The sequence below is a fragment of the Canis lupus genome, chromosome 23, assembly GCF_048164855.1.
Source record: "Canis lupus baileyi chromosome 23, mCanLup2.hap1, whole genome shotgun sequence".
Lineage (NCBI taxonomy): Eukaryota > Metazoa > Chordata > Mammalia > Carnivora > Canidae > Canis > Canis lupus.
This window is the reverse complement of record NC_132860.1, coordinates 23191280-23216030: the sequence shown is the minus strand read 5'-3', so window position 1 is coordinate 23216030 and position 24751 is coordinate 23191280. Positions and strand designations below refer to the sequence as shown.

Here is a 24751-nt window from a genome sequence, read left to right as displayed (position 1 = left end):
TCATCCCACCTTAAGGACAAATAGTCTACATAGTGCCCTTCTGATCTGTTTTGTTTTCACACTGTAAATTAGATGGTTGAGGACAGATGTGAGGAAAAGGAAAATGTTGGACATAGTGACATGGGGGAGAGGGGAGTGGTATTTGCCTATTCTGAGGATGAGGATTAAGACAATAAGTGGGACATAGAAAATGAGGACAGTGACATTAAGGGAGACACATGTGTTGACTGTCTTAAGCTGTCCTTTCCTAGAAACAATGCCCAAAACTGTCTTGACCAACACATAAAACAGAACAATAAAGATGGAGTCAACACCAAAGGAGCAGAGATCCAGTGCCAGCCTGTAAGTGATGTTCACATGAATGGACCCACAAGCAAGCTTCCATATCGGGGGGGAAGCAGAATGAGTGGGTAGGATGATGTTCTTACAGAAGGGAAGCCATTTGAGCAGGATGGGCAAGGAAGCCATCAGCACCTCTCCTCGAGCCACAGTAGCCAATTGCATCTGATTAACATGGGATTGAGTCAGGACCACAGTGTAGTGCAGTGAATTGCATATGGCAATAAAGGGGTCAACAGCCATGGCCAGCAGAATGGCTGACTCCATGAAAAGATATGGATGAAGAACATAGGAGCCAAGCAACCATGGAACTCAATCTTTCTGTGGTTGAAGAGAAAGATATTAAGTACAGTAGTTGGTATAGATGCTGATGTGCCTGTGTCAGTGGCTGCCAATAGGGATAAGAACAAATATTGAGGCTCATGAAGGCTGGGATTCTTAGGTATTATGTGAATAATGATCCTGTTTCCCAGGATGAAAGTTACTTACATGATGCCCAGTGGGATGGAGATCCAGATGTGAGACTCCTCTAGCCCTGGGATTCCTGAAAGAAGGCAGAAGGGGGGCTGATAGAATTGAATGTAGACATGAAACTAAACCTAAAAAAGAGAACAGGTGTAGGAAAATCAAGCAGTAAAGTAATTCAATTTCATTCAATATTTGGAGAGTCCAAGGCAGAAGCAAACTAAATATCTATTGCAAGCAGAGCAAACTGAATAGGGTAAAACTCAGTTTAATTTAAAAAGCCTATGTAAGTAATTTTTAATAGATTTATACCTGCTCTCTTGTGGGCAATTTGATTGATGCAGTGGTAGCCTCCATGTACATTACCAGACAAACTAAGCAAGTTTTTTTTTTTTTTTTTAATGCAAACTAAGCAAGTTTTGAACAGAAACACAGAACAAATTAAGAGTGATAAATCACACGGTTAACTTTGTCAATTTAAAACACACAGTGGGAAGCAAGCAGACAGAGGGGGGTTGGTTAAGACACTTAGAATAGTGTCTAAGTGGGGAGGAAGGTTCCACAGTATCTGAATACTGGATTAGGCAATATTTCACTATACTGTCTCTCTGCTGATGGCATTAAAGACCAGAGTTGATATTTGAGCAAGGGGATCCCACAGAGGAAAGGTACCTGGGGGGATTCCTGGGTGGCTCAGTGGTTTAGTGCCTGTCTCTGGCCTGGGGCATGATCCTGGAGCCCCGGGATTGAGTCCCACGTGGGGCTCCCTGCATGGAGCCTGCTTCTCCCTCCGCCTGTGTCTCTGCCTCTCTCTCTGTGTCTCTCATGAATAAATAAATAAAATATCTTTAAAAAATGAGTGGGGTGGGGCAAGATGGCAGAGGAGTAGGGTCCCCAAGTCATCTGGCCCCACCAACTTACCTAAATAACTTTCAAATCATCCTGAAAACCTCCAAATTGGACCTGAGATTTGAGAGAACAGCCGGAACACTACAGAGAGAAGAGTTTGCACTTCTAACAAGGTAGGAAGATGGAAAGAAAAACAAAACAAAAAAAAGAATCCAGTGGGGGAGTGGCCCCTGGGCAGCGAGGGCCTCCAGGACAGGAAAGCTCAGCCCCGGAAAAGCAGGAACTTTAAAAATCCACACCAGATTCTTCCCAGAGGGAAAGGCGCTGGCAGGGAACTCGGGCAGAACCGCAGGAGGGCCAGAGGAGCCCCCAGAATCCCAGGCTTCATGAGCCCCAGGGAACCGGGGCCTCACAGAATAAATAGCTCCCACTGAGCCCTGCACGTGGCAGGGGGCCGGGCAGCTCCCCCAGGTGCACACACCTGAGAATCAGCACAGCTGGCCCCTCCCCCAGAAGACCAGCTAGAAGGACAGGGGAAGAGCAAGTTCTTGGCCAAGCAGCACTGGAAAGCTCCAGGGGAAGTCGAGGGATTTACAGTATATAGAACCAGAGGATACCCCTCATTTTTTTTCTTCCTTTTACCAGTACAACTCTTTTTTATATCAGACTGTAAGTTTCCAATTTTTTTCTTTTTTCCTACCTTCTCTACAATATTTTACCACCTCTTCATTTTTAAGATTCTTCCTATTAGACTTTAATATTTTACAATGACAGGTCCTAGATATATTTTTTACTTCTAGATTCCCCTCAACATCCTCAACTTAATTTTGAGAGATATACAAGATATGTTTTTTTGTTTTGTTTTCTGTTTTTTGTTTTCTCTGCCTCATTTTGTTCTACAATGGCGGAAGTTAATACCTTCTAAAACATGACCAGCATGCACCCAGTACCAAGTGGTATACCAGGTTGTTTCATTCTGTGAAATTCCTCATTCCCATTCTGCCCCTCTCTTTTATCTCATTTATGTTTTGGTGGTCAATGTTAAGGCCTTCTACAAATATTTCTGGTTTATATAAATTTGGGATTGAGTATCTTCTAACATACAGAACTTAATATACTCAGAAACAAGGGGATCACCCTCTAGAATCCCTCAGGTAGACTACCTTCTCTCTCCACTACAACTTCGTCACCACCAACATCTCCCAGTCCCCCTTTTTTTCTTCTCCTCCCCACCCTTTTTTAAAGATTTTATTTATTTATTCATGAAGGACACACACACACACATACACACAGAAAGAGAGGTAGAGAAAGAAGCAGCCTCCATGCAGGGAGCCTGACACAGGACTTGATCCCGGGTGTATGGGATCATGCCCCAGGTCAAAGGCGGCACTAAACTGCTGAGCCAACTGGGCTGCCTCTTTTTTTTTTTTTTCTTTTTTCTTTTCTTTTTTGTTTTTCTCTTCATCTTTAGATTCCTCGCCTTTTAATTTTTACTACTTTGTTTTAAAGTTTGTTTTTCAGTTTAGTGGCCTTCCTGTTTTATTTTGTTCTGATCCTTGTTTTCAATTTCTGGTCTCTGATCTCAGCAGAATCATCTTGGGTGAAATGTACTTAGCTTGGGTTGATATTCTTGATGCAGCACACTCATACAGCCACTCTGCACTGAGCAAAATGACTAGAAAAAAGAACTCACCACAAAAGAAAGAATCAGAAACAGTCCTCTCTGCCACAGAGTTACAGAATTTGGATTGCAACTCACTGTCAGAAAGCCAATTCAGAAACACAATTATAAAGCTACTGGTGGCTCTGGAAAAAAGCATAAAGGATTCAAGGGACTTCTATGACTGCCAAATTTAGATCTAATCAGACTGAAATTAAACATCAATTAAATGAGATGCAATTCAAACTGGAGGTCCTAATGACAAGGGTTAATGAGGTAGAAGAACGAGTGAGTGACATAGAAGACAAGTTGTTGACAAAGGAAGGAAGCTGAGGAAAAAAGAGAAAAACAAAAGACCATGAAGAAAGATTAAGGGAAATAAATGACAGCCTCAGATGGAAAAATCTATGTATAGTTGGGGTTCCAGAGGGCACTGAAAGGGATAGAGGACCAGAAAGTGTATTTGAACAAATCATAGCTGAGAACTTCCCTAACTTGGGGAGGGAAACAGGCATTCAGATATAGGAGATAGAGGGGTTTCCCCCCCCTAAAAAAATCAATAAAAACTGTTCAACACTTCAACATTTAACAGTGAAACTTGCAAATTCCTAAGATAAAGAGAAGATCTTTAAAGCAGAAAGAGACAAGAGATCCCTAACTTATATGGGGAGAACTATTAGATTAACAGCAGACCTTTCCAAAGAGACCTGGCAGGCCAGAAAGGGCTGACAGGATATATTCAGGATCATAAATGAGAAGAACATGCAGCCAAGAATACTCTATCCAGCAAGGCTCTCATTAAGAATAAAAGGAGAGATAAAGAGTTTCCAAGATATGCAGAAACTGAAAGAATATGTGACCACCAAACCAGCTGTGCAAGAAATATTAAGGGGGACTCTGTAAAGAGGAAGCCCAAAGAAATAATCCACAAAAAACAGGGACTGAATAGTTATTATGATGACACTAAATTCATATCTTTCAATAGTAACTGAACAAGAAGAGGCTAAGTGAACCCATCAAAAGACGCAGGGTTTCAGACTGGATAACAAAGCAAGACCCATCTATTTGCTGTCTGCAAGAGACTCATTTTATTTTTTTATTTTTTTAAAGATTTTATTTATTTCTTCATGAGAAACACACACACAGAGAAGGAGAGAGAGAGAGAGAGAGAGAGAGGCAGAGACACAGGCAGAAGGAGAAGCAGGCTCCTTGCAGCGAGCCTGACGTGGGACTCCATCTCCGGTCTCCAGGATCAGGCCCTGGGCTGAAGGCAGTGCTAAACCGCAGAGCCACCTGGGCTGCCCCAAGAGACTCATTTTAGACCTAAGGACACCTACAGCCTGAAAATAAAAGGTTGGAGAACCATTTACCATTCAAATGGTTCTCAAGAGAAAGCAGGGGTAGCAATCATCATATCAGATAAATTAAAATTATTTATCCCAAAGACTGTAGTAAGAGATGAAGAGGGACAATATATCATACCTAAAGGATCTATCCAATAGGAGGACCTAACAATCATGAATATTTACGCCCCGAATGTGGGAGCTGCCAAGTATATCAATCAACTAATAACCAAAGTAAAGACATACTTAGATAATAATATACTAATACTGGGAGACTTCAACTTGGCATTTTCTGTAAATGACAGATCTTCTAAGCACAAAATCTTCAAAGAAACAAGAGCTTTAAATAATACACGGGACCAGATAGATTTCACAGAGATATACAGAACTTTACATCCAAATACAACCGAATACACATTCTTCTCAAGTGCACATGGAACTTTCTCCAGAATAGACCACATACTGAGTGACAAATCAGGTCTCAACAGATAACAAAAGATTGAGATTGTCCCCTGCATATTTTCATACCATAATGCTTTAAAACTTGAACTCAATCACAGGAAGAGATTTGGAAGAAACTCAAACACTTGGAGGTTAAAGACCATCCTGCTAAAAGATGGAAGGGCCAACCAGGAAATTAGAGAAGAATTAAAAAGATTCATGGGAACCAATGAAAATGAAGATGCAACCATTCAAAATCCTTGGGATACAGCAAAAGCAGTCCTAAGAGGGAAATATATCACAATAGAAGCATCCCTCAAAAAACTGGAAAAAACTCAAATACACAAGCTAAACTCACACCTAAAGGAACTGGAAAAGAAGAGCAAATAAAACCTACACCAAGCAGAAGAAGAGTTAATAAAAATTCGAGCAGAACTCAATGAAACAGAGACCAGAAGAACTGTAGAACAGAGCAACAAAAACAAGAGTTGGTTCTTTGAAAGAATTAATAAGATAGATAAACCCTTAGCCAGCCTTATTAAAAACAAATGAGAAAAGACTCAATAAAATCACAAATGAAACAGGAAAGATCAAAAGCAATACTAAGGAAATACAAATCATTTTAAAAACTTATTATGAGAAGCTATATGTCAATAAATTAGGCAATCTAGAAGAAATGGAAGAAATTGAGGAAGAACAAAGAGTTGGAAAAATATTCCATGCTCAAGGACTGGAAGAATAATATTGTGAAGATGGCAATGCTACCCAGGGCAATCTACACATTTAATGAAATCCTATTAAAGTACCATGGACTTTCTTCAGAGAGTTGGAACAAATCATCTTAAGATTTGTGTGGAATCAGAACAGACCCCAAATAGCCAGGGGAATTTTAAAGAAGAAAATCCTAGCTGGGGGCATCACAATGCCAGATTTCAGGTTGTACTACAAAGCTGTGGTCATCAAGACAGTGTGGTACTGGCACGAAAACAGACACATAGATCAATGAAACAGAATAGAGAACCCAGAAATGGGCCCTCAACTCTATGAGCAACTAATATTCGACAGAGCAGGAAAGACTATCCACTGGATAAAGGACAGACTCTTCAATAAATGGTGCTGGGAAAATTGGACATCCACATGCAGAAGAATGAAACTAGACCACTCTCTTACATCATACACAAAGATAAACTCAAAATGGATGAAAGATCTAAATGTGAGACAAGATTCCATCAAAATCCTAGAGGAGAACACAGGCAACACCCTTTTTGAACTCGGCCACAGTAACTTCTTGTAAGATACATCCACGAAGGCAAAAGAAACAAAAGCAAAAATGAACTATTGGGACTTCATCAAGATAAGAAGCTTTTGCACAGCAAAGGATAAAGTCAACAAAACTCAAAGACAACCTACAGAATGGGAGAAGATATTTGCAAACGACGTACAGATAAAGGGCTAGTTTCCAAGATCTATAAAGAACGTATTAAACTCAACAGCAAAGAAACCAACAATCCAGTCATGAAATGGGCAAAAGATATGAACAGAAATCTCACAGAGGAAGACATAGACATGGCCAACATGCACATGAGAAAATGCTCCGCATCACTGGACATCAGGGAAATACAAATCAAAACCACAATGAGATCCCACCTCACACCAGTGAGAATGGGGAAAATTAACAAGGCAGGAAACAGCAAATGTTGGAGAGGATGCGGAGAAAAGGGAACCCTCTTGCACTGTGGGTGGGAATGTGAACTGGTGCAGCCACTCTGGAAAACTGTGTGGAGGTTCCTCAAAGAGTTAAAAATACATCTGCTCTACGACCCAGCAATTGCACTGTTGGGGATTTACCCCAAAGATACAGATGCAATGAAACGCCGGGACACCTGCACCCCGATATTTCTAGCAGCAATGTCCACAATAGCCAAACTGTGGAAGGAGCCTCGGTGTCCATCGAAAGATGAATGGATAAAGAAGATGTGGTCTATGTATACAATGGAATATTCCTCAGCCATTAGAAATGACAAATACCCACCATTTGCTTTCACGTGGATGGAACTGGAGGGTATTATGCTGAGTGAAGCAAGTCAATCGGAGAAGGACAAACATTATATTGTCTCATTCATTTGGGGAATATAAAAAATAGTGAAAGGGAATAAAGGGGAAAGGAGAGAAAATCAGTGGGAAATATCAGTGAAGGTACCAGAACATGAAAGACTCCTAACTGTGGGAAACGAACTAGGGGTGGTGGAAGGGGAGGTGGGTAGAGGGTGGGGGTGACTGGGTGATGGGCACTGAGGGGGGCACTTGACGGGATGAGCACTGGGTTTTATATTATTTGTTAGGAAATCGAACTGCATTAAAAATGGTTAATTATAATTAAATGAACAAATAAATAGATAAACAAATAAATACTGTAATTAAAGAAAAGTGATGCTTTAGGTACTAACAACCACCATTCTAGATAGAGCATATCATTCCTTATGACTTTCCCCCCTTTCATATCTATAAAATAACATTTTTGTATTCTACCATTTACATCATATATTTTATCTCTAATGTGTTCTTTATCATCTCCTACAACTTACTTATTTTCTCTATATACCATAATTGATGAATAATGATTTATAATCTGTTTATCAGTTTTTTCCCTATGTTTACTGCATTGCATGAATTTCATCTACTTCATTTATCTTCTTGGGTTTCTTTTTTTTTTGTACTCAAATTAAATATGCACAAATAATACAATAATATACACTATTACATTTTGGGGTACAAAATTTACTAAGATATGATTTCTACTCACGTATAAGCCAATGTGTGGTGAGTGTGATAAACAAATGACAAATAAGTAAATATATATGTAATGCAATAATATGTCATGCAGTAATAGTAATATAAAATATATCTATAAATTAAATGAAAACTATATAAATGAATTATAATTGCATTGGGTAGGCCATAATCAACAGAAGACACAATAGACTTAAATAAACCACAGAAATTTGGCACCCAGGACACCAAGTTATCTTAAGACGCATTTCCATTATAAGCCTAGCCATGAGAATGCTTTCACAGTATTTTGGAAAAAATTGTGTCAGCATGAAACTAACAGTCACTGTTTGTGAAATTACTGTATAGAATTACCTAACATAAATCTATAGTCTTAATGGCTGTGGCTACTGGTTATTTATAACTCCCAAACAAGCATTTATCTCCAGGACCTTAGCAGATCAGCAGAACAGAGTTCCCCATCATTTTAGAAGGTGACAGAGGCACAGTAAGCAGTAGTGATTTATTTAAGAATCAATTGCTAGTGGCTAAGAACCATTTTCAATCCATTTTCTATATCAATATATATTTTATTACATCATGCTTCCTGCTTAAAAAAATAGAAATAGGACATTTAAGCAAAGGAAACAATAAATTAGTGTAATTAATAAAAGGAGTAAAAAAAATAAGAGGAAATTTATAAAGGAGAACTAAAGAAGCAACTGTTATGACCCAGATTCTTGAACAACAAGCAGAGCAGTTGAGATATTATTGAACACATAAGAGTATTGCCTTGCAATATTGCTAAGTGAGTTAATGAATCAACATCTTTATAAGCAAAACTACAGTGCATATTAAAACAACAGAAATACAGCACAATGAATTATAATTGATCCTTGAACAACACAGGGGTTAGGGATATTGACCTCCCCTCTACATAGTCAAATATCCATGTATAAGTTTTAACTCCTCCAAAAATTAACTGTTAATACATACTGTGGGCCAGAAGCCTTACCAATAATGTAAACAGTTGATGAGCACATTTTGTATGTTATATGCATTATATACTGTATTCTAACAATAAAGCAATCTAGACAAAAGAAAATGTTATTAAAATCATAATGAAGAAAAAATACATTTACAGTACTGTGCTTTGAAAAAAATCTGCATGTAAGATGACCTGTGGTTTAAATCTGTTTTGTTCACAGATCAACTGTATTTAGTTTGTTAGATGACTCTAAATAATTCATTTTTACGCCCAAAGGATCCTGAACATATTCAGTCATTCTGTAGTTATTGAAGAACTTAAACAAGAAGATTTTAAAGTTTTATATTCTTACAATACATATAATGGCATTTAAAGTTGACATTTACTAATTTCCTTTATTAATATCTTTATTTCTTTGAGCTTTTTTTATTTTGAAAGATTTATTACTTGTTTGCTGTTAAATTCTGGGTTAAACCTTCTGTTGGCAAGAGACAAAATTATACATTTTAGAATGTAAGTTAGTTAAAGGTCTATGGAGATTTGGTGTGCCAGCCACTTCAAGAAATGAAAAACTAGGGATGCCTGGGTGGCTCAGCAGTTGAGCATCTGCCTTCAGCTCAGGGCATGATCCGGCTGTCCTGGGATTGAGTACCGCATCAGGCTCCCTGTGAGGATCCTGCTTCTCCCTCTGTCTATGTCTCTGCCCCACTCTCTGTGTCTCTCATGAATAAATAAATAAAATCTTTAAAAGGAAAACTAAAGTAAGATCTTATAATTGGCATTATAATTGGCATTATAACTGGCCAATTAGAAAAATTGGCAGGGAAAATTCAATAGAATGTTCTAGTATTTTAAATCAAGAGAATATACTAAATTACTCTTTGATTAAACTACTGAATATTCATGCTAAGTGAATTAAGTCAATCAGAGAAAGACAATTATCATATGGTTTCAATCATAGGTGGAATATAAGAAATAGTGAAAGGGACCATAAGGGAAAGGAGGGAAACTAAGTGGGGAAAAATTAGGAAGGAAGACAAACCATTAGAGACTTTTACTTCTGGGAAACAACAAAGGGTTGCAGAAGGGGAGGTGGGTGGCGGAGGGGGCAACTGGGTGATGAGCACTAGGAGGGCACATGATGAGATGAGCACTTGGTGTTATACTATATGTTGGCAAATTGAATTTAAATAAAATATTTTTTAAGACCCTACTGAATATTCTAACTATGACATTGAAATTATTTGGACACAGTCTGGCACCTACTAGCATGTTCACACATTATTACGTCTCTGAACTCATTGCTGACTGCTTTCTCCTTTACTCTTTGCTTTAACCACATTGGCCTCTTCTGTTCCTTGAAAATGCATAATGAAGATTTCACTACATTACCAGTTTTTCCCTCTACCTTTAACACTTTTCCCCTAGAAACATCAGATCTGTGCTCAAATGGACATGTAATATGTACCACAAATTGTACCCAGATCTGGAGGTGATACAGATGATGTACAACCTATTATCCCTGTCCCTGATAGAGTATATCTTTGGTGGAAAGTGAGTCAGTTCAAAACTATGAACAAGGAAAGACATATAATGAGCATTCACAGTTTCTTGAACTTTTAAGTTTTTTTCCTGAAACATTACTTTATTTGATTATAATTTCATCCCAGCAAGGAGGAAGCCAGTCTTATTATATCATAACCAAAACAAAAATAAACAAGTAAATCAAACAAAGCCAAACAAACCCAAAAGCACACTAAACTTTAAAGGCTTGGAAGGATAAAAAAGTTCTCAAGGTCACATGACTTTGAGTTCACCCAAAGTAAAAATTATTTTTTCTGTTCTCCTACTGTGCTCTTTCAACAACCCTCCTTTGTTAAATTATATGAAGTAAATATGCAAATAGTAGGCATACAGTGAAAGGGTAGTAAATGAGGGCTTGAAGAGCCATGGAAAAGATTCAAGGAGAGAATGAAATATAACTTGTAATTGGGTGGTGAAAAACTTTAACTGGAAGAGGCAAAATCAGAGTCAGGCTGACTGACTCATAGAGCAAAGGCATGGAAATTGGAATGAAGCTTACTAAGGAGGAGTCTATAACCAGACATGGGACAAGAAGTCCCCCACCTCTCATTTATGCTAAGATTTGGAGTTTAAGTTCTTGGCTTAGAGAATGACATGAAAGGTATTTCAGATAGTTCATAACTATAATTTGGAATATATGATGTCTATAATAAGAAGATGATCAAAGGGCTTAGGGTTAATGATGCTTCATAGATGTTCATACTCAGGACATCGGAGGAGGAGGGAAACAAGCAAAGAAGCACAGACTACACAAGAGTAGATTAAGAACGAAAGAGAACTGGGCAGCCCGGGTAGCTCAGCATTTTAGTGCTGCCTTTAGCCCAGGGCGTGGATCCTGCAGACCCGGGATGGAGTCCTGTGTCAGGCTCCTTGCGTGGAGCCTGCTTCTACCTCTGCCTGTGTCTCTGCCTCTCTCTCTCTCTCTCTCTGTGTGTGTGTATGTGTCTCATGAATAAATAAATAAAATATTTAAAAAAAAAAAGAATGAAAGAGAACTGAATAGAGGACTGTCATGGGAATAAAAAAATGTGAGGGTTTCTACAAATAGGTAGTCAAAGGAAGTAAATATTCTGTAACTGAAGCTGGAGAACTGAGAAATCTCTTATGTTATTCTTGGTGATTAGAGAGGTTGTTGGTAAAGGCGGTTTTAAGAGAGTAGAACACCAGAAAGAGAGAATAGAGGAGGCATCTAGGAGTGAATAAGAAACTGGTAGTGAAAAAAATATAAACTATAAGTTTATATTTATAAAATATCATATTATATAAAAATGTTACAACAAAAATAGTATAAGATTTTCAGAAGATAACAGAGATAAGAAAGACAAATGAGGTGTAAGAGAAGTGCCTAGGTGGTGCAGTTGGTTGAGCATCAAACTCTTGATTTCAGCTCTGGTCATGATGTCAGGGTCATGAGATCAAGACACACATTGCATTCTCCCCTCAGCATGGAGTCTGCTTGAAATTCTCTCCTCCCAGTGAGAATGGGGAAAATAAATAAGGCAGGAAACAACAAATGTTGGAGAGGATGTGGAGAAAGGGGAACGCTCTTGCACTGTTGGTGGGAATGTGAACTGGTGCAGCCACTCTGGAAAACTGTGTGGAGGTTCCTCAAAGAGTTAAAAATAGACCTTCCCTACGACCCAGCAATTGCACTGCTGGGGATTTACCCCAAAGATACAGATGCAGTGAAACACTGGGACACTTGCACCCTGATGTTTACAGCAGCAATGTCCACAATAGCCAAACTGTGGAAGGAGCCTCGGTGTCCATCAAAAGATGAATGGATACAGAAGATGTGGTTTATGTATACAATGGAATATTACTCAGCCATTAGAAACGACAAATACCCATCATTTGCTTCGACATGGATGGAACTGGAGGGTATTATGCTGAGTGAAATAAGTCAACCAGAGAAGGACAAACATTATATGGTCTCATTCATTTGGGAAATATAAGAAATAGTGAAAGGTAATAAAGGGGAAAGGAGAGAAAATGAATGGGAAATATCAGAGAGGGAGACAGAACATGAGAGACTCCTAACTCTGGGAAACGAACAAGGGTTGGTGGAAAGGGAGGTGGGCAGAGGGGTGGGGGTGACTGGGCGACGGGCACTGAGGTGGGCACTTGATGGGATGAGCACTGGGTGTTATGCTATGTGTTGGCAAATTGAACTCCAATAAAAAAAAGAAGAAATTCTCTCCTCCTCCTCAGCCCCTCCCCCTGCTCCCACTTGAGTTCTCTCTCTCTCTCAACAAATAAATAAATCTTTTAAAAATAAAATAACTTTAACCAACCTATACCCATTTTGAGTTCTAGTAACTTGCTGTTTTCAGTTCTCCATGCATAAAATCTTGTCAGAAAAGTCCTCAGTCACATTCGGGGCCAAGGCATGTAGGAAAGATAATAGCCTCTGTGGGACCATATGCAGTATTTGGAGCATTTATTCCTCTTCCAGGTGGAATAGCTAAATGGCAGTAAAAGGTCTTCTGTCTCCTCCGGCTCCCTTGAGGTTTGACCAGGTCTATGATGTTTTAGGAGATCACGGAATCCCTCAGGAAATGAAGTCAGGAAGCAAGAAGTGAATAAAAAACCCCAGCTCAGTAAAATGTCCCTTCATTGTCCAGAATCCTTTGTAGTGAAAAACACTCTTGTGAACACATAATGAAAGTAGCTAGAGCCATAGTAAGATTTTATGAAAGATAAAATGGAGTGACTTATGTCAGGGAGTTTAAAATTGACCCAGAAGGTCATTGAGGAGATAGGTATTAAAATTACAATTTCCTAAAGATTAAATATTCCTTAAATAGCCAGTTAATTTTCTCAATAAGACAATGAAAGGGCATGAAATTTTATTTTTCATTATTTCTATGTTTTGAATAGTTTTTAATAGTTTTTTTTTTTTACAGTAGTATTTTCTAATAACAGATGATGGTTAAAGCAGGGTAATGAAAGTGTCCCAAATAGAAGAGGAGTGGCTGCCTACTTCAAAGTCACATGATAATAAGGCCAACTTCTGAATCCTCCAAAAGACAAATAGCATAGTAATTGTTCATCAGGCAAAGCTAAATGCATTACTTACTGCAATAAGTAAGCATCTTTACTTCCCAGCATCTTTACTGGGACTTGGTACAGTTCTGCACAAGGAGGTCAGGGCAGGTGGATATTTTGGGGTCTAATTTCAAGTGGCTTACATGGATCTTTCAATTAAAAAATCTAATTAGAATGTTGAAAAATTCATGATATAATAGAATATCTTGGAGAGTCTTAATGAGGTGATACTAAGCTAAGCAAGCAGATATACCTAGTTAAGTGATATATTTTCCTAAGAATGGATCAATTTACTTAATAGAGCAATTTATAGGGGTTAGATGGGATTTTATTGAGTGTTGAGCTGTTTTTCTTTTTCTTTTTTTTTTTTTTTTTATTGTAATAAATAGGTTCAGGGACATTCCCAAAGCATGGAGATTATTTACTGGTTTAGAGTCCTGTTTGGAAGAGTACCAATTCTTGAAAACAATTTGCAAAGTCAAGTTGATATAGTCAACCATAGTTCCTGGTTCTGAAGGAGAAGGAGTACTGACTAAAATTTTGAAAATTTTCTCTCAATGCCAGTGAGACCAGTAGCCAAGCAACAAGTATTCCCATCAAAATTAAGTCGCTGGAACGAGAGTGTCAGCATGACTCAGGTTCTCCAGCCACAGGCACTGTTAGGTAAACCTAAACATTTGGGTGCTTGAATTGAACTGACACAGAATATGAATGAAAAAAAGCTAATGGGAATGTAATTCTCAGATTTTTTCTTCTTTTTTTGAGCACTGAAAAGCTCTTTGTTGTTAAGGCACAAATGTTGCCCCCTCACCCACCTTGGACAAGTTTAATCCCAGGTAATATTCAATATAGTGTACTGTGATCAAAGAAAAATCACTGATGAAGAGCACACTGATGAAGAGTGAAAGCAGGGTAAAAGTGATATTTATTGATATACAGACAATATAAAGACTTTAAAAATGTCTAAGGAATATCCATAAAAGTAAGAAAAAATCAAAAGGGAATAATTTTATGGAAACCAAAGAAAGATAACTTCCTGAGGACAAAATAATTGCTGTCAATGCTGTCAAAAGTCCAAAGAATTTAATGATACCATTGAATGACATGAATGTTATTGCTGAGTGAGTGATACATCTCAAATTGCCCAGCTGAGAGTACCCAAGAGTTCTTGCCTCTCCTGTAAAAATTATAATTAGAGCTCCCATTTCCTCAAAAACATGTGCCTGTTTGAAAAATATATTGCTTTCATAGGAGTAAAAAACAGACTATGGAGGGAAAGGAACACATGTGAAGTGATATATCTCTATATCTATCTATTTTATATATATATATATATATATATATATATATATATATATATATGTCATTTAAGGAATACCAAATATGAGGTGAAAGTTTGGAATGGCATTGGAATTGAAAATGAGGTCAAAAGAGAATTGTTTTGCTTATTTTTTAATATGTAAGTACTTCGAATATTTTATCTTACAGTGAGGAGTCAAGTAGACAATGAGGTTGCACTTATAGAATAAAGGTGAACTTATCAATAAAGTAATATTCTATCATTGGCCAAATCAAGAAAGGAGAGTCTTAGGTAACAGTACAGATATCTTCTCGGTTTAGAACAGTATAGTGTGGCTGCAGTGGCAATTCGATATGTTGGTTTGGAAACTAAAATAGTCGCCTTCTGAAATTCTTATCATGGAGAGAGCTCAGGACACAAACAGCCAGAGAGAGATAGCAGACAATGAAGAGAGAGACAGAGAGAGACAGTCACACAGAGACAGAGAGACAGCAGAAAGAATGATATTCACTGTCTGTTTCCAGCTCAGAATTATTTTCTTTTAGTGACCAACGATTCAGTGATACTGGTTTGACTACTATCTAGGATCATGTTTCAATTTCTTCTAATAATCTGAAGTAGACTGTGTTTTTTGCTAAGAGCTACTTACTTTTCCTGTAGCATATTTCTCATCCCCTTTTACTGGATTCGGCTTTTTTTCAGGATGGACTTGAGACAAAGTTCACTAATCATTATTACTTCAGGATTTAACTAGCTTCTGTCTGGTTGCACAAGTTGCTAACTATGGAGATTCCTAGTAAAAGAATTGCCTGATTTATCCCACAATAATCTTGGAAGAAAAAGAAAATTTTGTTTCCAAGCATAACATTTATTAAGGTCATTTTCTTCTTGATAGGTTTCTCACTCCCAGTCTTTAACATCCCTGGAAATATTTTGCCAAATGGCTGGAGACTCTTGAATTTGGTATTTCATTTTCTCTTCTTCTTCAAGATCCATCTCTATAAACTGCCTTGAGTAAGACTTCTTACAGTTTCCTGTGTCTGAGTCCAACTTCACAATATTTCAACCTTTCCTTTTCATTCTTACTGGCTTCCAAGGGCTGATGGGTACACCCTGTGGTTGGGACCACCCCCATGCCTGATGTATATCACTACTGTGGTGGTGTTATACTTGGTGAAGACTGAGCATAGTCTATAGGAGCCCCAGTACCTTTTCTTTTTTGGTGGGGGGTAGGGGGACCAATGAAGAGAGAGAGAGGGAATCCCAAGCAGGCTCCATATCCAGCTTGTGAGCCAAACGTGGGGCTCAATCTCACACCTGAGATCACAACCTCAGCTGAAATCAAAAGTCAGTCACTTAACTATGACTGAGCCACCTATGAGCCCCTTCCACTGCTTTTTGATTTCTAATTAGGTGTATGTGCATAGATACATTCATCATTCAAATTCATGAACTACTGTTCCAAATGTTTCTTTCTTCAAAATTCCCTTTGTACATGACTTGGAATTTCTATTTTGTTATATAGAAAAAAATAATCCTATTATTATCTCTCTATATTCCTCTTATATTTAACCACATTTAATCATTATTAACTTTACTCTCTCTACCTCTTAAATATATGTTCAGTGGGTTTCTCTGTCTGTATGCTTGTAGTTTTTACTAATTCAAGCTTTTACTATTCCCTTATACTATAGTAGCTAAGTTTTCTTCATGTAATGTTACTCCATGCCTTGACCCCTATTTACACTGCTGTGTAAACTTCATAAAACATATATGATCATGTTGAATCTTTACTTCAAATTTTTACAATGCAGTCCAGGTTTGATGTGATAAATTTAATCTAATCCATATGTTATGCTAACCTCTCCATGTCCCGTCTATTTTTTTCCACAGCCTAGTTTTGCCAAACAATTTTTAAGTACTTTGAATACTGTATGTTAGTTCAAAAATGTTTTTAGCTGCTGATCCCTATACCTGATATACACTTTTCATCTTTCACTGAAAAAAATGCTTGCTTATCTTTTAATAACTGTATAATGATCTCTTATATTATATCTTTTGTAACATCAAACATTTCATAGAATCCAGTTTTTCTATTGGTGCATTGACCCCTAAGCTTAGTTCTACTATGACATCCTGTCAGTCATCCAGGTGGGTCAGTTTTGATTGATTTTTCCTCCATACTATAAAGTTTCATTTCCCTTCTTTGTATGTCTGATATTTATTTAATTAAATGCTAGACATTGTAAATCTGGTTATTTTTTGTATTCCTATTAATATTTTCTGTGTTTACTTTAGGATATAGTTTAATTACTTGTAATTTAAAAGCCTTGCACTATTGCAATAGCAGCAATAGAGATTTTTGTCAGGAATGGGATGTGCAGGATGAAAAATAGTAGAATTTAATGATGACTTTTAAGAATGTGCAATCTTCCTTATTCAAGCTACTTTATTGTACATGCATTTACCAGTGGTACAACAGGGAGTTGGATTCTAAAACAGAGACATGTGCATGCAGTACTGATACACAAGCACACACACAAACAGCAATAACAAATCATCATGTATTGGCCCTGAGTTACATGGATGGAATTGAGAGCTACATCATCAGAATAAACTATGGAAAAAATGAAATAGAGAACACCCAAGGCAAAAATCAGTAGAGGTCATAGAAAAGAGCTCTATTTGATGACAAGAAATGCAATAGAAGAAAACATCTGTATAATATAAGGAAAATTTTCAGTTTAAGGGCAGTGTGTAGATAAAACTAAGACACATCTTCTCTGTCAAGCTGTCTGAAATCACCCAGTACAATTTTTGGGGAAAAAAAAAGATGTTTTACATTTGATTTATTATTCACTCTCTAATACTATCTAAAATAAGGAAATGCAGAATATTGATATAAACATTTGCAGTGTCCACCCATCTTCCATTTTTGCCAACACTTATTTTTCCAAATACAGTGCACAGAAAATAAACAGTAAAAGTGAGACTGTGGAATAAAGTGGCCATATTGAATCTAAAGAATTCCCTTTTGGGAACATGGTGTCATGATGTGTGTGTGTGTGTATGAGACAGCGAGATAAGAGGAAAGATAAGGAAAGATAAGATTAAAAAAGTAACTACATGACATATTACCCATTTCAAGGTAAACGGCTTAAAAATGAGAACTCTCATAACTGCTGAATAATTTCAAAAAGATGTACATGAAATTATTTCCTAACAGACCACCAGCATTACCTTAGCTATTGTGAAAATAGTTTGAAGGGAAGAGCGCATCAGCCTATCCCAAGAAGAGCATTTCAATGCTCTGGAGAAATAAATATACAAACCATCCTCGAAATGACGATACATTTCTCAGAGGGAAAAAGATGGGTGAAGGAGGAAGAGAGAGTCAGGGTGTCATTTTCACTAAGCCATACTTGACTACTTGAACAAGTTTCCCCTGCCTTTGAATACCTTGTATATTACAGATCTTATCTGTTTGGTTTTCAGGCTATAAACCAAGGGATTAAGGACAGGGGTCAAGAAGAGAAAGAGATTGGCCATGGTGACATGGAGAAGAGGAGACGTGAATGTCCCAAACCTGTGAATTAGAGCCAGCACAATGAGTGGCACATAAAAGATGCAGACAGTAAAAATGTGGGAAACACAAGTATTAAGTGCCTTGAGCTGACCATCTTCTGAGGCAATATCCAGCACTGTTTTCAAAATAAGGATGTATGAAATGACAATGAACACAGCATCAACTCCAAAGGAGCAGAGGACAAGGGACAACCCATAGATGATGTTGACTCTGACAGGGCCACAGGCCAGTTTCATAACATCAGGATGATAACAGTAACAATGTGATAGAATAACATCCTTGCAGAAGGACAATCGCTTGAGCAGGATTGGCAAGGGTACCATCAACACCACTCCCCTAACCATGGCTGCAATCCCCATCCCAATAATCCGAGGAGAAGTTAAGACCATGGTGTAGTGCAGTGGGTTGCAAATAGCCACAAATCGGTCAAAGGCCATGGCCAATAGGATGGCTGACTCCATGGAGGAGAAGGTATGGATGAAGAACATCTGTGTTAGACAAGAATGGAACTCAATTTCTCTGTGATTCAAGAGGAAGACCATGAGTACTGTAGGTAGAGTTGATAAAGACAGACCCACATCTGTGGTTGCCAGCATAGATAGGAAGATGTACTGAGGCTCATGAAGCCTGGAGGTCATTTTGATAACAAAGAGGATGATACAGTTCCCCAGGAGAGAAATTAGATACATGACACACAATGGGATAGAGATCCATATTTGTATAGCCTCCAGTCCAGGAATGCCTGTTAGAAGGAGAGTGGGTGGCTGGAAAAAGCTCTTATTTATAAGTTCCATAAAGATATTTCTTGGGATCCAGCCCAGATCAGCTTCTAAGTGTTTCTATTGGGAGAAAAACATCGACTTTAAGATAGGAGGACATAATACATCTAACTCCTCTGGGAAGCATAATTCTAGGCATCCTTTATATCAAAGAGTTGATCCTTAAAATGTTTCCCAATTTATCTGAGTAACTACCTGGAGTTACGGCAATGGATAACTCCTATGAAAACAGAAGAGAGGGATGCCTGGGTGGCTCAGCGGTTGAGTGTCTGCCTTCGGCTCAGGGTGTGATCCTGGATCTGGGATCAAGTCCCATATTGGGCTCCTTGCATGGAGCCTGCTTCTCCCTCTGTCTGTGTCTGTGTCTCTCTCTCTCTCTCTCTCTCTGTGTGTCTCTCATGAATAAATAAATAAAATCTTTTTAAAAATGCATTAATGTTTAAAAAAAAAGAAAAATAAGAGATATTAGAGTTCCTTTGGCCTAGAACACTCTAATCATTGATCAAGTGACCATGAAAATTAAGCACATAATTTTCTTTTGTATCTCAATGCTTAGAAAAATTTTCTCAGAAATCTTTCTATTTATTAATTGTGTTTATTTAATTGTGCTTGAATCTACTTTTATTTTCAATTACCTTAGCTGAAACTCTGAAAGAAATTCCTGTATTTTCTCCAGGTCAACATCATACCTATAAATATTCAGGCCTCTGGAAACCTGGTAATTTTTTCTGTTAGTTTTACCTGCAGAAATAAAGCATAGAATATTTCAATAACACAAATAAACCCCAAGTCATTAAAAAACCCTTCATGTGAGATCATTAATTTTATATTCTATGTTGATTTTTAAAATTATGTGTTGATGTTTCAAAATATGAGTGATAAAATCATTAAAGTGAATACTGTCATTAGCATCTTAGCTAGTACTAGGATAGTTCAAACATTAACAAATAATTTTTAACAAATAAGTTGCTGAATAAAATTTGAAATACGTCTACTTGAAAACATAGATATCGTTTATTAGGGAATAGATACCAATGCTTGAGGAAATATCTTAAAAATTGGATCATTGATGTGGAATGTACAAAAAATTAATAAAAAGAATCAGATCTGTAAATACAGTGAATAAACTAATGGCAGAGGGGAGTGAGGGGGATGGGCAAAATGGGTGAATGAGAGATACAGGTTTCCAGTTATGGAAAGAATAAGTAATGGGAATAAAAGGAACATCACAGGGGATATAGTCAATGGTATTATAGTAGCTTTGTATGGTGACAGATGGTGGCTACACTTGAGGTGAGCACAGCATAATATATAGACTTGTCAAATCGCGATGTTATATAGCTGAAACTAATGTAACACTGTGTGTCAATTATACTCAAACAAACAAAAATAACCTAATTGGAGGAATTGGTATTAGCACTTAAAGATTTATCTTACAAAGAGGGGTAGAAAGAGATTCTAAATGACTGGTTGAATACACTTAGATTTAAGTGTTTTTTAAGATTGCAAGCAGAAACAAAACACTGATGTAACTGCATTTGGATTAGTGAGATTGGGGAAGACAGAAGGTAATATTACTGATCTAAACTCTATTTGGAAGACCATGAAATCAAAATATAATGTCTTTTGTAAAATCATATTATTCCATAGTGTGACCAAAACTTAAAACACCAGGAAAACAAAAACAAAACAAAACAAAACAAAAACAAAAAGATTAATGAAGGAATCCTTTTCGGGGGGGGGGGGGGAAGAGACAGGGAGGATTGGAGTAAGAGACTATCCTTTTTTTGCCCTCGGGCATGATTAGTACTGAGTTGCTTTAAAAGCATGTCAGTGTATGCCTTCAGCCCAGGGCGTGATCCTGGAGACCGGGGTTCAAGTCCCACATCGGGCTCCCTGCATGGAGCCTGCTTCTCCCTCTGCCTATGTCTCTGCCTCTTTCTCTCTCTCTCTCTCATGAATAAATAAATAAAAAAAAAAAAAAAAAAGCATGTCAGTGTAAACAAAGTTATCTTTTTATAGAAGCAAAGGTATTTTTGAAGAGCAGATCCCCTATGATTCACAAAATATACATTTCCATGTGTTGGTGTATAGACCTATGTTTGTTCTAGTCTATCTTACTACATTCTTTCCTAGAATGCCTAGTAAAAAGCGTTCCACAGAGCATGTCTTTTTAGCTGAGGGAGTGAGTCAGCCCCTCACAAGAAGGCCCCCTAAGGATACCAAATTTGGGGGGGATTAGAATACTAGGCCTTACATATTTTTTCATCTGGGCATATGCATTATCTGAGTCTTTGACAGAAGACTGAGGGGGTGGACGAGGAGAAGGGGAAGACTCCTAGTTTGTAATAGATGGGGTATCTGAATATATCACACACTCAGTGTAACTCAACACATTTGCCACACCAAACTAAGGCCTGGAACTCTTCTAGGTCTAAAGTTCTGACCTACCACAACACACACAATGCACCTCATTGAAACATACACAAATACATATACTATAGGTTCATATACACACATAAAACCATCTTTCCTCCTTTTGATTTATCCCCAGAATGTCTTGGAATTCACTCTACTCTCCTTTACACTTATTCCTCCCTTCTGATTTTGGCATGCTGAGCTTCTAAGCACTACCAGGACAAGCATCCATTCCACTATCAACACAACTGCACCACCAATGTAAAAACTCAAGTACATACTTAGTCATATGATCAGCTGTTTCAAATGTGCCCCTATGTCTTATGCCCATATGTCTAGCCTTGTTCAATGACTGTTTTTTATTTCAACTAATTTTGTTTTTTTTTCTAATCACTGTCCACTCTAGTCAGATTGGTTGCTTAATTACACGACATGTAACTTATTCTAACATCAAAATATTTGTACACTTTCTGATAGGATCTCAAAGGTGATCGTGCTTTACCTTCACTGGTGGTAAAAGTCAGTCTAGGGCAGCCTCGGTGGCTCAGCGGTTTAGTGCTGCCTTCAGCCCAGGGTGTGATCCTGGAGACCTGGGATCGAATCCCACGTCGGGCTCCTGGTGTGGAGCCTGCTTCTCCCTCTGCCCGTGTCTCTGTCTCTCTCTCTCTCTCTCTCTGTGTCTCTCATGAATAAATAAATAAAATCTTTAAAAAAAATAAATAAAAGTCAGCCTATATCTAACATTCTATAAAATCTTCCGATGACTATTTCAGACTACAAAGTTCCTCAAACCACTAAATCCCTACAGAATGTACTTTTTTCCCCAATAGTTGGCATTATAACAAATGATTTCAAACTTTCTTCCAACTGAGTTTTTCTTATGCAATCTGATTTTAAACATCTTTAAGATTGGGATTGCACCTTTCGCATACCAGAGTAAGGAGACCCCAACTCTCTTGTGACCTAAGGCTCATAGTAAATTTTGTTTAAACAAATAAATTGCTTGTTTAGAGATTCCTAATGTAGCCAAACTGTGGAAGGAGCCTTGGTGTCCATCGAAAGATGAATGGATAAAGAAGATGTGGTCTATGTATACAATGGAATATTAGCCATTGGAAACGACAAATACCCACCATTTGCTTCGATGTGGATGGAACTGGAGGGTATTATGCTGAGTGAAATAAGTCAATCGGAGAAGGACAAACATTATATGGTCTCATTCATTTGGGGAATAGAAATAATAGTGAAAGGGAATAGAAGGGAAGGGAGAAGAAATGGGTAGGAGATATCAGAGAGGGAGATGGAACATGGAAGACTCCAAACTCTGGGAAACCAACTAGGGGTGGTGGAAGGAGAGGAGGGAGGGGGGTGGGGGTGAATGGGTGACGGGCACTGAGGGGGGCACTTGACGGGATGAGCACTGGGTGTTATTCTGTATGTTGGCAAATTGAACACCAATAAAAAATAAAGTTATTATTAAAAAATGTGCTAAACCTTAATGAAGATTTAAAACACTAGAAATCCAGGCTCCCCTTTAAATTCTGATGTACAAAAAGTTTGGGAGGTTATCTTCCTCACCGAGGTTCATTAGTACTGAAGAATAGCAAGAGAGGTGACAATCAGATGGAGACTATTCATTCTGGTATTTATCAACCTGTCAATTTCCAGTTATCCTTGTGCTAGAGTTGCATTTAATTGTGGTAGATTGCCCAATCAGCCAGAAAGATATCTCAAAGGCTATTCCTGGAGACCCAAAAGACATTTAATGATCAATTATTTATGCCTCACTTCTAACCTCCTAAAAAATCCTTTTAAGATGTATCACTTCTCCAGTCTTCCCCCAGAGCTCAAACAAATCCTTGTTCTCTATGAATTGACACCTGTTAACCTTGAACTTTATAACATGCTTCCTGGTTCCTCAGTTTGGTGTCTGTACTCTCATCTTTTCCCAACTCTCCCTTTGGTTTCCTTTCTAAAGACCTCAGCTACCATGACTTTCATTTTAAATCTATGGAAAACTTCAGTGCAGCAACTCCTAAAGCTGGTTCCTCATTTTTGTTCTTTTATTTTTTTAAGTTATATTTATTTAAGTAATCTCAATAGCCCACGTGGGGCTCAAACTGACAACCCTGAAATCAAGAGTTGTATGCTCCTCTGCTGAGCCAGCCAGATGTCCCTCATCTTTGTTCTTTTACAGAACATACATTCAGCAGTTCTTTTTATGTACTATGCAGCCTTCTCACCATGTAAAAGGCACCCTCAGCATGGATTGGCAGGTGAGCTGAGCAACACAATTCTTCTCTGATATTTACCTTCCTTGGCATACACAGAGAATGCATGGGTTCTCAGAAGATGTTAGAAGCCTCCGATAGAGGTATTTGCCAAGTACTGGAGTTATTTATTATCACAAGTAGAAGATTTTAGACATAAGGTGCCAGAGGGAGATGATGAAAATATCCTCATGAGATAGTGGTTTTCAATGTGCTACACATGAGACGTTGCAGACACCAAATCACTTGGAAGCAGGAGTATGCCAAAGCTGCTTTTCTCAATGCTCCAGAGTCCCTGTAATTAAGCACATATTCCAGCATGAAACCAGTTGTGTCACTACTGTTCACCACAAATGTGATCAGTTCTTTTCTAAGAAGTGATTTTTTTCCTAATAGGTGACCTTTACATCTCCAGACTTAGTTTGGATCATTTTTTGAGCTGAATCATTTTGAACTATAATTTTCCACCATTGTTTTTGAGAAACGGAAGCCCTCATCACTGTTTCTTTCAATATCATTACCATAGATGCCCATTATTATATTTTCTCAATATTGTAATGTTATAGAATTTAAAAAAATAATATTTATTTATTAATTTATTTGAGAGAGAAGGTGAGAAAGTATGAGCAGGGAGAGGGGCAGAGGGACAAGCAGACTTCCTGTCCAGTGAGGAGCTCATTACAAGGCTTGATCCCAGGATTCCAGGATCATGACCTGAGCCGACAGCAGACTCTTAACCAACTGAGTCGCCCAGGCACTCTCTCTCTCTCTCTCTCTCTCTTTTTTTTTTTTCTGAGTATATGATCACTTATGTTAGTATTAGTATAGCTTTATTAAAAGTTTTGGATCTTCTCCCCTGTAAATCTATTAGTTGTAAGTAATTTTCTCTCTTTTTAAGGTTTTTTTTTTTAA

The 24751-nt window shown here is 37.8% G+C and overlaps 1 protein-coding gene and 1 pseudogene across 1 annotated transcript; both read right to left on the bottom strand.

Moving 5' to 3' along the window:
- Positions 1–1167, bottom strand: LOC140615280 (olfactory receptor 51I2-like; annotated as a pseudogene).
- A 17045-nt stretch (positions 1168–18212) lies between these two features.
- On the bottom strand, positions 18213–19166 carry LOC140615509 (olfactory receptor 51I2-like). The gene has a single exon (XM_072795373.1). It carries the CDS (start codon positions 19164–19166, stop codon positions 18213–18215), a length of 954 nt encoding a protein of 317 aa, XP_072651474.1.
- Positions 19167–24751: the final 5585 nt, after the last annotated feature.